At 41.3% G+C, this 19122-nt stretch overlaps 1 protein-coding gene across 2 annotated transcripts in view; it reads right to left on the reverse strand.

Annotated features, from left to right (window-relative positions):
* LOC106582736 (chemokine-like protein TAFA-2) overlaps window positions 1-19122 on the reverse strand; it is a 198245-nt gene that overhangs the window by 23401 nt on the left and 155722 nt on the right. Inside the window, exons 3-4 of one of the 2 annotated variants that reach the window (XM_014166114.3) lie at window positions 6257-6406; window positions 3475-3599 (exon numbers count right to left, since the gene is read on the reverse strand). In XM_014166114.3, the coding sequence (XP_014021589.1) occupies window positions 3475-3599; window positions 6257-6406 (275 nt within the window). Of the gene's footprint in view, window positions 1-3461; window positions 3600-6256; window positions 6407-19122 lie in introns of both variants that reach the window. The other variant, XM_045705485.2, reaches the window with a different exon arrangement.

Below are 19122 nucleotides of genomic sequence, written 5' to 3' on the forward strand. Positions count from 1 at the left end.
GCTACTCTCTGTTCATCATATATGCATAGTCACTTTAACCATATCTACATGTACATACTACCTCAATCAGCCTGACTAAACGGTGTCTGCATGTAGCCTCGCTACTTTTATAGCCTCGCTACTGTATATAGCCTATCTTTTTACTGTTTTATTTCTTTACTTACCTATTGTTCACCTAACACCTTTGTTGCACTATTAGTTAGAGCCTGTAAGTAAGCATTTCACTGTAAGGTCTACATCTGTTGTATTCGGCGCACGTGACAAATAAACTTTGATTTGATTTGAAGTCCTTTTTGGCAATACTTTGAAAAGTTAAATGAGAAAGAGATGAAATGTAAATTTTACAAGGTGGAATTAAGGTACAGTAATGGTAGAACAGGTGCAATGCTTCACCATCTAAAAGGGACACACCATGAGACTCAAACAGTTTCTGGCAGCAGCGCATTAGACAGCTTCATACGCAAGAAGCGCGATAAAGGACGGAGTGAAAAAAATCACAGTGCTGATTACAGAAATGATTGCAGATGATACGCCGCCATTGTCAATGGTTGAGGATATCAGCTTCAATTCCCTAATGACATATCTACACTGAACAAAAATATAAACGCAACATGTATAGTGTTGGTTGCATGTTTCATGTGCTGAAATTAAAAATCCCAGACAGTTTCCATATGCTCAAAAAGCATATTTCTCTCAAATTTTGTGCATAAATTTGTTTACACCCCTCTTACTGAGCACTTCTCCTTTGCCAAGATATTCCATCCACCTGACAGGTGTGGGATATCAAGAAGCTGATTAAACAGCATGATCATTACACAGGTGCACCTTGTGCTGGGGACAATAAAAGGCCACTCTAGAATGTGACCGACCGACTTGATTCGGTATTATGTAGCAACATTTGAAATTATGTTTTTTACATTGGATAAAATTAGAGACTTAGAGCTAGAAAATGGTACATCATACACTACACTTGAGTAACAATGGGAAAGTAAGACAGCCTGGTGGTCCAAAAAAGCATAACTGGTGTATTTTAACACCATAAACCCATCTGTTTAAAAATGATTTTTATATACGTCAATCTAGCAAACCAGGCAAATAAAAGCAACTTTCTAAGTAATGTTTTGGTTCGTTTCTAGGTTGTTAGCTATCTAGCTAACATTAAGTTAGCTGGCTAGCCAGTTCAAATAATGACCATATCATACAGCTGACAACGCCTTAACTTTAGCTCATTTGTAATCACTATTACAGGAAATTAAACTCACAACAAGATCATTAATTACAAGTGAATGGCGAGCTAATAAGAGAACATAGCTAATGGCAATGAGTGTGACGAAATAAAAGCAGGGCATTCTACCAGATAATTTTTTTACTTGGACACTGTTTCATTGGCCTAACGTTATATCCTAATTTGACTTTGGTCCATGTTGTTCTTCAAATTACCATCTCTGATAAATCACACTATATCAAATAAAATCAACCTTTATTTGTAACATGCACAGGATACAGAAGGTGTAAACCCTACAGTAAAATGGTTACTTGCATAGTGGTATCTTCTGTTAAGACATGTAGCTAGCTAGCTAAGCAATGAACCATAATCCCAACTCATAATGTTACTACCCTGCATGAATCTGCAGGTAGCCAAAGATAACCAACGAGGTTCGATGTTAGCTAGCTAGCTTTCATTAGGCTGTAACTAGCAATGCAAATGGCTCTGAGATACGAATAATATTACTACACAGATCCTACACGTAATATTAGCTGGTGAGTAATCTGTTGATCTGTTCAACACTCCCTCGCTTACTACATGACTCCACGTGCCATTCCACAGTTCTGATGTCCTCACCACCAGTCCACAACACAGAAAATAGTAAAAACAAAGAAAACCCCTCAATTAGTAGGTGTGTCCAAATTCCTGACCGGTACCGCAGATAGACGTACGCATGTGTGCCTTGTCCCATAGGCCTAGGGCTTATCAGCTAAAACCCTGGGCCTGGCTCCCCAGTGTGTGGGAATTAGCCCCTAATCTATGCCCTCGAAGACCCACCCATGGCTGCCCCCCTGCCCAGTCATGTGAAATCCATAGATTAGGGGCTACTTCATTTATTTCAATTGACTGATTTCCTAATATAAACTGTAACTTAGTAAAATCTTTGAAATTGTTGCATGTTGCGTTTATATATGCCATCCGTTTTGTCAGCAAAGCCCCATATACTACCCACTACTGCAACCTGTACGCTCTCGTTGGCTGGCCCTCGCTTCATACTCGTCGCCAAACCCACTGGCTCCAGGTCATCTACAAGACCCTGCTAGGTAAAGTCCCGCCTTATCTCTGCTCGCTGGTCACCATAGCTGCACCCACCCGTAGCACGCGTTCCAGCAGGTATATCTCACTGGTCACCCCCAAAGCCAATTCCTCCTTTGGTCGCCTCTCCTTCCAATTCTCTGCTGCCAATGACTGGAACGAACTACAAAAATCTCTGAAACGGAAACACTTATCGCCTTCACTAGATTTAAGCACCAGCTGTCAGAGCAGCTCACAGATCACTGCACCTGTACATAGCCCATCTATAAATAGCCCAAACAACTACCGCTTCCCCTACTGTATTTATTTATTTATTTATTTTGCTCCTTTGCACCCCAGTATTTCTACTTTGCACACTCATCTACTGTCAAATCTACCATTCCAGTGTTTTAATTGCTATATTGTATTTACTTCTCCACCATGGCCTATTTATTGCCTTTACCTCCCTTATCTCACCTCATTTGCTCACATTGTAAAAATACTTATTTTCTACTGTATTATTGACTGTATGTTTGTTTTACTCCATGTGTAACTCTGTGTTGTTGTATGTGTCGAACTGCTTTGCTTTATCTTGGCCAGGTCGCAGTTGTAAATGAGAACTTGTTCTCAAGTTGCCTACCTGGTTAAATAAAAGTTAAATAAAAAATAAACAAATATTCTTGTTCATTATATGACTACGGTAGATAGAACTTCATTGCCCCGTAGCGGTCATTCGCAATAGGACCATATTCTGCATTGAGAATTCAAATGGAATTTTTAGAATTTTTCTGATCATTTTAACTGTAAACAATTTTTTGGGGCAGTTTAAACGTTAACAAAAGAAAATGTGTCACATCCCTAGTGTGTTTATGTGTGTGTGTTTGTGAGCGCATCTGCCCCGTGTGTGTGTGTGTGTGTGTGTGTGTGTGTGTGTGTGTGTGTGTGTGTGTGTGTGTGTAAGTGCACACATGTACACTTATGTGTACATACAGTGCCTTCGGAAAGTATTCAGACCCCTTGACTTTTTCCACATTTTGTTATGTCACAGCCTTATTCTAAAATGTATTTTTTTTTTTTATCCCTCAATCTACACACTTCACCCCATAACGACAAATTGAAAACAGGTTTTTAGACATTTTTGCAAATGTATGTGTTAAAACGGCGCATGTGATTTTCTTACATTATGCACCCACCTTCGTCGTCTTTACTTTGTTTCCTGTACTGCAGCTCCAGCCTTTCAGGTCAGGCAACACTTTACACTCCTCCCCATCCATACATGGATGCATCTGGCACCACCACTTCTGTGCAACTATGGATGCTGCAAGAGGCAAAGAGAGAGGAATGCAACCAGTTAATCTGTGCACATTACAAGGCAGTGAAAAGACACTTCCTCTACTAGACTACTGTAACAACTGAACCCACAACAAGACATCTGTTTCTACAAACATGTCAGTGAGAGTGAAGCCTTTTGATCCATGACTGACAGTAGAGTAGAGAGAGATCCTCCATGACTGCGAGCTGACTGCCTGGCTGCCTGACTGACTGGCTGAGCTGTGTGTTTCCAGGAGTGAATTACAGGGTGTGGGTCAATGTTAAGCTGATGAACAAAGTGGCAGGAGGGCAAAACACAGACTGGCACAGTGGGAGCAGAAAAGGCCTCCAAGGTCTACAGCTGCCTCTGAAGAGGCCTGCAGAGGGTAAGGTTTCCCTTGACATTTCTAAAGCTTCAGTCAGTGATGTCAAGATGGGAGGAAGCTACTGTCAGAGCCATTACAGTACAGAGGATAGGGATCGATTCACCTGTCGCAGGGGCCTCTGTTGACATGATATTAAATGACCTGGCCCACTATACTTCAATGAGCAAGCGCATCAGCACGCCAGGCTTTATTGTTTCCAGTGATAGACAGACAGCAGACAGCCTGAAACGTAAGTTTGCAGTGTACAAATGTAACATGATGAACAGGAATGACATTTACTCTCACGCCAAAAATACCTATCTGAAAGCCACGACTCCAATAGGCCAAGCCTCCTGAAAAGAACCTATTATATACAAGATACCCATCTGCTGGGTCAACCCAGCAGGAAAGTGAAAACAAACCCAACTGATGATTAAAATAACCCATGTTTGGGTAATCCAAAGACAGGCCTATTTGGGTGTTGCTTCTAGAGTTCTTTTTGCACCCGTGAGAGTCAATTTTATTAATGTTCATCATGTTAAGTTTTTACACTGCAAATTTCAATTTTCCTTTAATATTTTAGTACATCACATATTTCAATATAGCATTTTATAACACGTATGTAAATATTATAACAAATTGATAAATTTGCCAACTTTGGGATATGCATACGCTAGATAAAAATAACCCTGTCCAATATTTACTTAAATTGGGTTGTTTTGAAGCATGTTGTTTAGATTTTCCAGCATTTTGTTTACATTGATCGGTAGATGCAGGAAAACGTAATAGTGACTAAACGTAATAGTAGAAGAAAATATCTTACCCTATGTCAAATTTTGAATTGTTGATGATTGACAATCATTTGAAACCGCACTAATTCTGAGTGATACATGTGTGATACAAGACCGATTTTGGAACAGTGTACTGCCAATTACTGTGTTGCTAATACTGTACTGTCAATAAAAATATATACAGTTGAAGTCGGAAGATTACATACACTTAGGTTGGAGTCATTCAAACTTGCTTTTCAACCCCTCCAAAAATGTATTGTTAACAAACTATAGTTTTGGGAAGTCGGTTAGGACATCTACTTTGTGCATGACACGAGTACATTATCCAACAAATGTTTACAGACAGATTATTTCACTGTATCACAATTCCAGTGGGTCAGAAGTTTACATACACTAAGTAGACTGTGCCTTTAAACAGCTTGGAAAATTCCAGAAAATTATGTCATGGCTTTAGAAGCTTCTGATAGGCTAATTGACATCATTTGAGTCAATTGGAGGTGTACCTGTGGATGTATTTCAAGGCCTACCTTCAAACTCAGTGCCTCTTTGCTTGACATCATGGGAAAATGAAAAGAAATCAGCCAAGACCCCAGAAAAAAATTGTAGACCTCCACAAGTCTCGTTCATCCTTGCAACTGCACATGGGGATAAAGGTCGTACTTTTTGGAGAAATGTCCTCCGGTCTGATGAAACAGAACTGTTTGGCCATAATGACCATCATTATGTTTGGAGGAAAAAGGGGGATGCTTGCAAGCCGAAGAACACCATCCCAACCGTGAAGCATAGGGGTGCTTCATGGCAGCATCATGTTGTGGGGGTGCTTGCTGCAGGAGGGACTGGTGCACTTCACAAAATAGATGGCATCATGAGGACGGAAAATGATGTGGATATATTGAAGCAACATCTCAAGACATCAGTCAGGAAGTTAAAGCTTGGTTGCAAATGGGTCTTCCAAATGGACAATGACCCCAAGCATACTTCCAAAGTTGTGGCAAAATGGCTTAAGGACAACAAAGTCAAGGTATTGGAGTGGCCATCACAAAGCCCTGACCTCAATCCCATAGAAAACTTGTGGGCAGAACTGAAAAAGTGTGTGTGAGCAAGGAAGCCTACAAACCTGAATCAGTTACACCAGCTCTGTCAGGAGGAATGTGCCAAAATTCACCCAACTTATTGTGGGAAACTTGTGGAAGGCTACCCAAAACGTTTGACCCAAGTTAAACAATGTAAAGGCAATGCTACCAAATACTAATTGAGTGTATGTAAACTTCTGACCCACTGTGAATGTGATGAAAGAAATAAAAGCTGAAAGAAATAATTCTCTCTACTATTATTCTGACATTTCACATTCTTAAAATAAAGTGGTGATCCTAACTGACCTAAGACAGGGAATTTTTACTTGGATTAAATGTCAGGAATTGTGAAAAACTGAGCTTAAATGCATTTCGCTAAGGTATATGTAAACTTCCAACTTCAACTGTATATATATAAATAAAGAATGACTGTACCGTCCACACAAGATGGAGCCGCTCTTGTTGTCCCAGCAACCTGTCCGGGGAAGCAGGAACATTTGACCGTCTGGGATCTCTCCTCAATCTTGTTCTTGTTGCAGCAGCGGTGGGCGGCGATCACTTCACAGGTCCCTGCTTTGACATGCACTGCAAACACAAACAGAGATGGCTCCATGTTCATGTTCCATGTTCATCAACCCAGCTCCTGCAGACAGCAGACCACGTAGGCCAAAGCTGTGTCTGTAAGGACATATCTCAAACTACACTATTCTCCTTAATGCACGATGCATATTTGACCCATATTTGACAAGAGTCACATAGGGCTGCCACATAGGGCTCTGGTCAGATTAGGGCACTATAGAGCACTATATAGGGCAGGGGTATTCAAATCATACGAGGTCCAGAAACTGCTGTTTTTCTGTTCTACTTGATAATTAATTGCACCCAGGTCTAAATCAGTCCCTGATAAGAGGGGAATCATTTTTTTTAAAGCAGTGGTACTGGGTTTGAAGTCCATATTTGAACCCTACACAGAGTGTATGGCTGCGTTTACACAGGCAGCCCATTTCAGATATTTTGCCAATTATTAGCATTTCTGATACCTATCTGATCTTTTCACGAATGTGTAAACAGCAAAGAAACACATGGAATCTGATCTTTTGACTTTAGATTTATACTGCCTCAAATGACTGCATTTACACAGGCAGCCCAATTCTGATATTTTTTCTCCATTAATTGCTCTTTTGGCAAGATCTGATTGGTCAAAAGACCAATTAGTGAAATAAACATAAGAATTTGACTGCCTGGTGAAACGCAGCCAAAGTGGATCTGAATCCTGATGCAAACTTGATCTTCTTTATGCAACCTCTGTCTAGATGTGCATATCAGTTTTTCTTGTAGAACATGACCTGCCGTTGCCATGAAAACCACCCCATCATTTTAAAGGAATAGTGACAGGAAATAAGCATTCCATCTGTGTGCTACTTCAGAGGCTACATAGTGGGAATGCGCAAATCTGATATGGGTCACATGTAAAACTGGATATACCGTAGAAAGAAAATCTGAATTGGGTTCTTAGGGTGGCTGTGTAAACAAAACATAAAATACACAATCTTTATATGTACAGTGCCTTCAAAAAGTATTCACACCCCTTTACTTTTTCCACATTTTGTTGTGTTATAGCCTGAATTTAACATTCATAACCTTTAGATTTTTATAACTGGCCTACACACAGTACCCCATAAAGTCAAAGTGGAATTATCTTTTTAAAATTTTTCCAAATTAATAAAAAATGAAAAGCTGAAATGTCTTGAGTCAATAAGTATTCAACCCCTTTGTTGTGGGAAGCCTAAATAGGTTCAGGAGTAAAAATGTGCTTAACAAGTCAGATAATAAATTGCATGGAATAACTCTGTGTGCAATAATAGTGTTTGACATGATTTTGAATGACTACCCCATCTCTGTACTCCACACATTCAATTATATGTAAGTTCCTTCAGTCGAACAGTGAATTTCAAACATAGATTCAACATCGACCAGGAAGGTTTTCCAATGCCTCGCAAAGAAGGGCACCTATTGGTCGATGGGTAAAAAAAGCAGACAGTGTATATCTCTTTGTGCATGGTGAAGTTATTAGTTACAATTTGGATGGTGTATCATTACACCATCCAAATATTACTATGGCGCCGACAGAGATGGTCGCCTCGCTTCGCGTTCTTAGGAAACAATGCAGTATTTTGTTTATTTATGTATTATTTATTACATTGTTACCCCAGGAAATCTTAATGCTTATGGGCAGGTGGGACGGTAGCGTCCTACCTGGCCAACATCCGGTGAAATTGCAGAGCGCCAAATTCAAAATACAGAAATTACTCATAATAAACATTCATAAAATATACAAGTGTTATACATCAGCTTAAAGATCATCTTTTTGTTAACCTGTTAGGGCTAGGGGGCAGCATTGACACGGCTGGATAAAAAACATACCCGATTTAATCTGGTTACCACTCCTACTCAGTAACTAGAATATGCATATACTTATTACATATGGATAGAAAACACCCTAAATTTTCTAAAACTGTTTGAATGGTGTCTGTGAGTATAACAGAACTCAAATGGCAGGTCAAAACCTGAGAGATTCCTTTACAGGAAGTGGCCTGTCTGACCATTTGTTGAACTTCTTTTCCATCTCTATCATTTACTAAGGATCTCTGCTCTAACGTGACACTTCCCACGTCGTCCATAGGCGCTCAGAGCCCGGGAAAAAACAGAATGTCGTCATTCCAGCCCCAGGCTGAAACACATTATCGCCTTTCTCAAGTGGCCGATCAAGAGACACTAGCTTATGCGCGTGACCCCGACCGCCCCCGCCTTTGGGATTTTTTCCTCTGTTTGCCGAAAAGGAGATTCCCTGTCGGAATATTATCGCTTTTCTACGAGAAAAATGTCGTAAAAATTGATTTTAAACAGCGGTTGACATGCTTCGAAGTACGGTAATGGAATACTTAGAATTTTATTGTCACGAATTGCGCCAAGCGCGTGACACTTCTTTACTATTTCGGATAGTGTCTGGAACGCACGAACAAAACGCCGCTATTCGGATATAACGATGGATTATTTTGGACCAAACCAACATTTGTTATTGAAGTAGCTGTCCTGGGTGTGTATTCTGACGAAGACAACAAAAGGTAATGAAATTTTTATAATAGTAAATATGATTATGGTGAGTGCTAAACTTGCCGGGTGTCTAAATAGCGAGCCCGTGATGCCTGGGCTATGTACTTAGAATATTGCAAAATGTGCTTTCACCAAAAAGCTATTTTAAAATCGGACATATCGAGTGCATAGAGGAGGTCTGTATCTATAATTCTTAAAATAATTGTTATGCTTTTTGTGAACGTTTATCGTGAGTAATTTAGTAAAATGTTAGCGAATTCCCCGGAAGTTTGCGGGGGGTATGCTAGTTCTGAACGTCACATGCTAATGTAAAAAGCTGGTTTTTGATATAAATATGAACTTGATTGAACAAAACATGCATGTATTGTATAACATAATGTCCTAGGGTTGTCATCTGATGAAGATCATCAAAGGTGAGTGCTGCATTTAGCTGTCTTCTGGGTTTTGGTGACATTATATGCTGGCTTGAAAAATGGGTGTCTGATTATTTCTGGCTTGGTACTCTGCTGACATAATCTAATGTTTTGCTTTCGTTGTAAAGCCTTTTTGAAATCGGACAGTGTGGTTAGATTAACGAGAGTCTTATCTTTAAATGGCTGTAAAATAGTCATATGTTTGAGAAATTGAAGTAATAGGATTTTTAAGGTTTTGAAAATCGCGCCACAGGATAGCCGTGGCTGTTACGTAGGTGGGACGAATTCGTCCCGCCTAGCCTAGAGAGGTTAATCCAGCCGCTGTGTCAGATTTCAAAAAGGCTTTACGGCGAAAGCATACCATGCGATTATCTGAGGAGAGCCCCACTTTCAAAAGCATAGAAACATTTTACAACCAAGTAAAGGAATTACAAAAGTCAGAAATAGCGATAAAATGAATCACTTACCTTTGATGATCTTCATATGTTTGCAGTCACAAGAGTCCATGTTACACAATACATTTTCGTTTTGTTCGATAAAGTCCCTCTTTATGTCCCAAAACTCAGTTTTGTTGGCGCGTTTTGTTCAGTAATCCACTGGCTCAAAGGCGGTCACGACATGCAGACGAAAACATCCTAATAGTACCTGTAAAGTTCGTCGAAACATGTCAAACGATGTTTATAATTAATCCTCAGGTTGTCTATTGTCTAAATAATTGATAATATTTCAACTGGACAATAGCGTCTTCAATAGAAAAGAAAAACAACGAACGGCGCGCAATCGGTCATGCGCTCAAAACAGCTCTGGTTCATTTAGTTCCACTGAAAGAATGTTCTCATTCTTCCTCGTTTTTCAGAAAACAAGCCTGAAACAATGTCTAAAGACAGTTGACATCTAGTGGAAGCCATAGGAACTGCAATTTGGGTCCTATCCAAATACATACTGTATAGGCATTCAATAGAAAAGTACCCACATCAAAAATGTCCCATTTCCTGGATGGATTTTCCTCAGGTTTTCACCTGCCATATCAGTTCTGTTATACTCACAGACATTATTTTAACAGTTCTGGAAACTTTAGAGTGTTTTCTATCCAATACTACTATGCATATGCATCTCCTAGCTTCTGGGCCTGAGTAACAGGCAGTTTACTTTGGGCATGTTTGTCATCCAAACATTAAAATACTGCCACTACCCAAGAGAGGTTAAGTCTTATTACATACAGCCGGGAAGAACTATTGGATATAAGAGCAACGTCAACTTACCAACATTATGACCAGGAATACAACTTTCCCGAAGCGGATCCTCTGTTTGGACCACCAACCAGGACAATGGATCGGATCCCAGTAGGCAACCCAAAACAACTGCGCCGCAGAAGGGGCAGATGGAGCGGTCTTCTGGTCAGGCACCGTAGACGGGCACATCGCTCACCGCTCCCGAGTATACTACTCGCCAATGTCCAGTCTTTTGACAACAAGGTAGACGAAATTCGAGCAAGGGTTAACTTCCAGATAGACATCAGAGATGTCTCTGTTTCACGGAAACATGGCTCACTCGGGAAATGTTATCAGAGTTGGTACAGCCACCCGGTTTCTTCACGCATCGCGCCGACAGAAACAAACAAATCTCTCTGGTAAGAAGAAGGGCGAGGGTGTATGCCTTATGATTAACGAGTCGTGGTGTGATCATAACAACATACAGTCCTTTTGTTCACCTGACCTAGAATTCCTTACAATCAAATGCCGACAGCATTATCTACCAAGAGAATTCTCTTCGATTATAATCACAGCCGTGTATATCCCCCCCCCCCAAACAGACACCTCGACCGCCCTGAAAGAACTTCATTGGACTCTATGTAAACTATGTACATTTTATCAGCATATCGAATGCGCGAACCGGGCTGGCGACGTTCTAGATCATTGCTACTCTAACTTCCCTCGCCCTTCTTTCGTCAAATCTGACCACAACTCCATTTTGTTGCTCCCAGCCTATAGACAGAAACAAAAACATGAAACACCTGTGCTCAGGTCTGTTCAACGCTGGTCCAACCAATCAGATTCCACGCTTCAAGATTGCTTCGATCACGTGGACTGGGATATGTTCCGGATAGCCTCAGACAACAACATTGATGTATGCGCTGATTCGGTGAGCGAGTTAATTAGCAAGTGCATCGATGATGTTGTACCAACGGTGACTATTAAAACCTTCCCCAACCAGAAACGGTGGATTGATGGCAGCATTCTCGCAAAACTGAAAGCACGAACCACTGCTTTTAATCATGGCAAGGCAACCGGAAACATGACCGAATACAAACAGTGTAGCTATTCCCTCCGCAAGGCAATCAAACAAGCTAAGCGTCAGTATAGAGACAAAGTAGAGTCACAATTCAATGGCTCAGACATGAGACGTATGTGGCAGGGTCTACAGTCAATCACAGATTACAAAAAGAAAACCAGCACCGTCGCGGACACAGACGTCTTGCTCTCAGACAAATTAAACAACTTCTTTGCTCGCTTTGAGGACAATACAGTGCCACTGACACGGCCAGCTACCAAAACCTGCGGGCTCTCCTTCACCGTGGCCAACGCGAGTACAACATTTAAACATGTTAACCCTCGCAAGGCTGTCGGCCCAGACGGCATCCCTAGCTGTGTCCTCAGAGCATGCGCAGACCAGCTGGCTGGTGTGTTTATAGACATATTCATTCAATCCCTATCCCAGTCTGCTGTTCCCACATGCTTCAAGAGGGCCACCATTGTTCCTGTTCCCAAGAAAGCTAAGGTAACTGAAGCTAAACGACTATCGCCCCGTAGCACTCACTTCCGTCATCAAGAAGTGCTTTGAGAGACTAGTCAAGGATCATATCACCTCCACCCTACCTGACACCCTAGACCCACTCCAATTTGCTTACCGCCCCAATAGGTCCACAGACGATCACACGACGATCACTCTGCACACTGCCCTAACCCATCTGGACAAGAGGAATACCTATGTAAGAATGCTGTTCATCGATTACAGCTCAGCATTTAACACCATAGTACATGTGGGAGTTAATGTAATGTAGCTAGGTGCAACTGCTATGTTAATGTAATGTAAATAGGTACAACTGCTATGTTAAGGAAACACAGGAACAATGGTTACATTGGTTGCATCTGGACATACATTAGCTGAGGCAATAAGTACATTTATTGCATCTGGATATACATTAGCTGAGGCTATAAGTACATTTATGGCAGCTGGACACAACTAATGGATGCATCAAGTCAGGGCCATAAGTACATTTATGACAGTCAGACATACTAATGTCAGAAGGACACAGGAAGGAGGATGGTGGTAAAATGACCAACAGGTGAAATATAAGTATACAATAAATGTATTATTTTTTGTATGACATAAGGGGTCCTGCCACCATTATAATCTAACCAGAAGCAGAGATGGACGTTACTGGGTGTAAACAAGCAAAGAACTCGGACTAAAAGATAATGGTGGCAGAAGGACTAAGGGGAGTAATTCCATTTACATATGGGATGTACCCATATGCTGTATGTGTATAAAAGCAAAGCCAGTGCTGAGGGGAGTCAGTTGTTTCATGGACCAGCTCGGCTTTGCTACTTTGTATTAAAGCCTATATTGAAATCACAAGTTCTTGTAAGAGTGTTATATTTTTGAGGCAATATTCCACGACATACCCTCCAAACTCGTCATTAAGCTCGAGACCCTGGGTCTCGACCCCACCCTGTGCAACTGGGTCCTGGACTTTCTGACGGGCCGCACCCAGGTGGTGAGGGTAGGAAACAACATCTCCACCCCGTTGATCCTCAACACTGGGGCCCCACAAGGGTGCATTCTCAGCCCTCTCTTGTACTCCCTGTTCACCCATGACTGCATGGGCATGCACACCTCCAACTCAATCATCAAGTTTGCAGACGACACTACAGCGGTAGGCTTTATTACCAACAACGACGACGAGGTGGCCTACAGGGAGGAGGTGATGGCCCTCGGAGTGTGGTGTCAGGAACATAACCTCACACTCAACGTAAACAAAACAAAGGAGATGATCGTGGATTTCAGGAAACAGCAGAGGGAGCACCCCCCCTATCCACATTGACAGGACAGTAGTGGAGAAGGTGGAAAGTTTTAAGTTCCTCGATGTACACATCACGGACAAACTTAAATGGTCCACCCACACAGACAGTGTGGTGAAGAAGGCGTAACAGCGCCTCTTCAGGAACTTTTACAGATGCACAATCGAGAGCATCCTGTCGGGCTGTATCACCGCCTGGTTCGGCAACTCCGCCCACAACCGTAAGACTCTCCAGAGGGTAGTGAGGTCTGCACAACGCATAACCAGTGGCAAACTACCTGCCCTCCAGGACACCTACACCACCCGATGTCACAGGAAGGCCAAAAAGATCATCAAGGACAACAACCACCCGAGCCACTGCCTGTTCACCCCACTATCATCCAGAAGGCGAGGTCGGTACAGGTGCATCAAAGCTGGGACCGAGAGACTGAAAAAGACTGTTAAACAGCCATCACTAACATTGAGTGGCTGCTGCTAACATACTGACTCAAATCTCTAACGACTTTAATAATAAAAAATTGGATGTAATAAATGTATCACTAGTCACTTTCAACAATACCACTTTATATAATGTTTACCTACCCTACATTACTCATCTCATATGTGTATACACTGTACTCTATGCCATCTACTGCATCTTGCCTATGCCACACGGCCATCGCTCATCCATATATTTATATGTACGCAATCTTATTCATTCCTTTACACTTGTGTGTATAAGGTAGTTGTTGTGAAATTGTTAGATTACTTGTTAGATATTACTGCATGGTCGGAACTAGAAGCACAAGCATTTCGCTACACTTGCATTTACATCTGCTAACCATGTGTATGTGACCAATAAAATTTGATTTGATTGATTTGATTTGATTACACCCAGTCACTACAAAGACACAGGCGTCCTTCCTAACTCAGTTGCCAGAAAGGAAAGAAACCGCTCTGGGATTTCACCATGAGGCAAATGGGGACTTTAAAATAGTTTAATGGCTGTGATAGGAGAAAACTGAGGATGGATGAACGACATTGTAGTTTCTTCACAATATTAACCTAATTGACAGAGTGAAAAGAAGGAAGCCTGTACAGAATAGAAAATATCTCAAAACATGCATCCTGTTTGCAGCAAGGCACTAAAGTAATGATAAAAAAAATATGGCAAAGCAATTCACTTTTTGTCCTGAATACAAAGTGTTATGTTTGGGGCAAATCCACATTACTGAGTACCACTTTCCATATTTTCAAGCATAGTGGTGGCTGTATCATGTTATGGGTATGCTTGTAATCGTTAAGGACTGGGCAGTTCTTCAGGATAAAAAAAATCTATTAAATGGAGCTAAGCACAGGCAAAATCCTAAAGGAAAACCTGATTCAGCCTGCTTTTCACCAAACACTGGGAGATGAATTCACCTTCCAGCAGGACAATAACCTAAAACACAAGGCCAAATCTACACTGGATTTTCTTACCAAGAAGTCAGTGAATGTTCAAGAGTGGCCACTTTGACTTAAATCTACTTGAAAATCTAAGACCTGAAAATGGTTGTCTAGCGATGATCAACAACTAATTTGACAGAGCTTAAAGAATTTTGAAAAGAATAATGGGTAAATGTTGTACAATCCAGGTATGGAAAGCTCTTAGAGTCTTACTCAGAAAGACTCACAGCTGTAATCTCTGCCAACGGTGCTTCTGCAAACTATAGACTCAGGGGTGTGAATACTTACAGTGCCCGTTGAAATGGTGGAACACACCTACTCATTCAAGGGTTTTTCTTTATTTTTACTATTTTGTAGAACTACATTGTAGAATAACAGTGAAGACATCAAAACTATGAAATAACACATATGGAATCATGTAGTAACCAAAAAAGTGTTCAAGAAATGAAAAATTCTTCAAAGAGATTCTTCAAAGCAGCCACCCTTTGCCTTGTAGCCACCCTTTGCATTCTCTAAACCAGCCTCATGAGGTAGTCACCTGGAATGCATTTCAATTAAAAGGTGTGCTTTGTTAAAAGTTAATTTGTGGAATTTCCTTCTTCTTAATCTGTTTGAGCCAGTCAGTTGTGTTGTGACAAGATATGGGTGGTATACAGAAGATAGCCCTATTTGGTAAAAGACCAAGTCCATATTATGGTAAGAACAGCTCAAATAAGCAAAGAGAAACGACAGTCCATCATTACTTTAAAACATGAAGGTCAGTCAATACGGATAATTTCAGCTTTGAAAGTTTCTTCAAGTACAGTCGCAAAACCATCAAGCTCAATGATGAAACTGGCTCTCATGACGACTGCCACAGGAAAGGAAGACACAGAGTTACCTCTGCTGGCAAGGATAAATAAGTTCATTAGAGTTACCAGCCTCAGAAATTGCAGCCCAAATAAATGCTTCACAGAGTTCAAGTAAGAGACACTTGCTTGGGCCAAGAAACACGAGCAATGGACATTAGACCAGTGGAAATCATCAAATCAAATTAAATGTATTTATATAGCCCTTCTTACATCAGCTGATGCCACAAAGTTCTGTACAGAAACCCAGCCTAAAACCCCAAACAGCAAGCAATGCAGGTGTAGAAGCACGGTGGCTAGGAAAACTCCCTAAAAAGGCCAAAACCTAGGAAGAAACCTAGAGAGGAACCAGGCTATGAGGGGTGGCCAGTCCTCTTCTGGCTGTGCCGGGTGGAGATTATAACAGAACATGGCCAAGATGTTAGAATGTTCATAAATGACCAACATGGTCAAATAATAATAATCCCAGTAGTTGTCGAGGGTGCAACAGGTCAGCACCTCAGGAGTAAATGTCAGTTGGCTTTTCATAGCCGATCATTGAGAGTATCTCTACCGCTCCTGCTGTCTTTAGAGAGTTGAAAACAGGTAGCACGTCCGGTGTACAGGTCAGTGTTCCAAATCTGTCCTTTGGTCTGATGAGTCCAACTGTGAGATTTTTGGTTCAAACTACCGTGTCTATGTGAGAAGCAGAGTAGGTGAACAGATGATCTCTGCATATGTGACTCCCAACGTGAAGCATGGAGGAGGAGGTGTGAAAGTGTAGGGATGGTTTGCTGGTGACACTGTCAGTGATTTATTTAGAATTCAAGGCACACTTAACCAGCATGGCTACCACAGAATTCTGCAGCAATACGACATGATTTGCGCTTAGTGGGACTATAATTTGTTTTTCAACAGGACAATGGCCCAACACAACACCAAGCTGTGTAAGGGTTATTTGAATAAGAAGGAGACCAGATGACCTGGCCTCCACAATCACCCGACCTCAACCCAATTGAGAGGGTTTGGGATGAGTTGAACTGCAGAGTGAAGGAAAAGCAGCCAACAAGTGCTCAGCATATGTGGGAATTCCGTCAAGAATGTTGGAAAATCTGTTGATTTGTTTAACACTTTTTTGGTTACTACATGATTCCATTTGTGTTATTTCATAGTTTTGAAGTCTTCACTGTTATTCTACAATGTAGAAAATAGTAAAAATAAAGGAAAACCCTGGAATGAGTAGGTATGTCTAAACTTTTGACTGGTACTGTATGTACATTGGATATTTCTGTATTTCATTTTCAATAAATTGAAAAAAAAATCTAAAAACATGTTTACACTTTGTCATTATGGGTTATTGTGTGTAAAAAAAAAAGCTATGGAATCAATTTTGAATTCAGGCTGTAACACAACAAAATCTGGAATAAGTCAAGGGGTATGAATACTTTCTGAAGGCACTGGCTGTACCCTACAGAGTCTAATCTTATAGCAATTGGTAGCTTGATTGGGAATACTCCTCCTGACCTTAAAAGGCCTTTGGGAAAGCCAGAGAAGAGTGGGGAGGAGGAAGTGTATTTGAACCTACCAGGCAGGGACATCTATAGAGCTGACCTGCAGCTCATGCACAGATACATCTCTGACGTACATTCATGGTTAAATTGTTCTCCATGTAGGGGGCATTTTCTTTCCTGCACCTGATGTATTATGGATAAGAAAAATCCTTCTTTACGAGCTGAGAGGGCCACATCTTCCATGGTGAGAACACGGACAATATAGTAATTGCTTCATGAAGTAAGAGATAACCTCATATTAAAGTAACCCATATAGATTGGTGCTGAATTATTAATTCCAAGTATAAAATGGAGACAGTGGAGATGAGTGAACTAGGAATGCAACAATGACACAGCAACGTCAGCAGAAATACGTTGTCGATGGTATGTTTTCATATGTGTCCTTCGATGAAAGGAATCGTGGAGTGAAAATCTAATCACATTTTATTTGTCACATACACCAAATACAACAAGGGTAGATCTTACCGTGATATGCTTACTTATGAGTCATTAACCAATAACGTTTGAAAAGAGAAAGTACGAAAAATTTGCTAAATAAACTAAAGGAAAAGTAGTAACACAATAAAATAACAATAACGGTTTTTCTATTTATGTTTTGAGGTTGGACTTTAGCACGTATAGCTCGTTAGTACGTAGGGTGCACCGATTGGTGTCTCCTCGTTAGTCCATTTGTGTTACACCTGTTCTGGTTGCCATTTCATTTGTGGGAAGCTGTGTCATCTGTGCTGGTCCAGGTGCTCCAGTTGTCTTGATAGATGCGGAAGGTCAACACTTTTAGTTGGTGCTCCTGATTTTGTTTTCTAGACAAACAAGCCTTTATCTGATTTCCCTGATTTCGTTTTGCTCCACCTTTTTGGTTGGCTTCCTGTCTTTAAGTTTGGTGTGGGTTTATCTTTTGTTTGCCTATTCTTGGGCAAATTTAGTGGTCGCTCATGGTGGGTGTTTTTTAGGTTCGAGTAGTTGTTGCTAGTCAACTTTCAGTGGACACCCCCATGAGTGTCTTTTCAGAACCACACCTAAACCCCACCCATTTCATTTTGGTTGTTGTCTGTGACTCTTTGTTAGTTCCCCCTTCTGTTTGAGCGACTTGCTGGGGAACATAACGGTAAAATGACTGGACATAGACAATAAACAGAGAGTAGCAGAAGTGTGTGTGTGTGTGTGTGTGTGTGTGTGTGTGTGTGTGTGTGTGTGTGTGTGTGTGTGTGTGTGTGTGTGTGTGTGTGTGTGTGTGTGTGTGTGTGTGTATGTGTATGTGTGTGTGTGTGTGTGTGTGCGTGTGTGTTTGTGTGGCATCAATATGCATGTGTGTGTGTTTGTGTGTGATGGAGTGTCAGTGTAGTGTACATCAAGACTGTGCAAGAGAGTCCGAGCAAAACATTTGAATAAAACAATTAAAAAGGAAATAGGCCTGGCAGCCATTTGATTAACTGTTCAGCAGTCTTTTGGTTTGGGGTAGAATCTGTTGGTCCCAGATTTGGCACTCTGGTACAGCTTGCCATGTGGTAGCAGAGAGAACAGTCTATGACTTGGGAGGCTGGAGTCGTTGACCATTTTTAGGGCCTTCCTCTGACACCGCCTGGTATAAAGGTCCTGGAAGCTCGGCACCAGTGATGCACTGGGCTGTACGCACTACACGATGTAGTGCCTTGCAGTTGCCATACCAAGTGGTGATGCAACCAGTCAGGATGCTTTCGGTGGTGCAGCTGTATAACTTTTGGAGGATCTGAGGTCCCATGTCAAATTTAGAAGCCCATCAGGAAGTCTAGAATCCTCTTGCAGAGGGAGGTGTTCAGTCCCAGGTCCCCGAGCTTAGTGATGAGCTTGGAGGGCACTCCAAGCTCATCATGCGCGGCGAGTGCATGATGAG

This window comes from Salmo salar, chromosome 22 (assembly GCF_965601325.2).
Source record: "Salmo salar chromosome 22, fSalSal1, whole genome shotgun sequence".
Taxonomy (NCBI): Eukaryota; Metazoa; Chordata; class Actinopteri; order Salmoniformes; family Salmonidae; genus Salmo; species Salmo salar.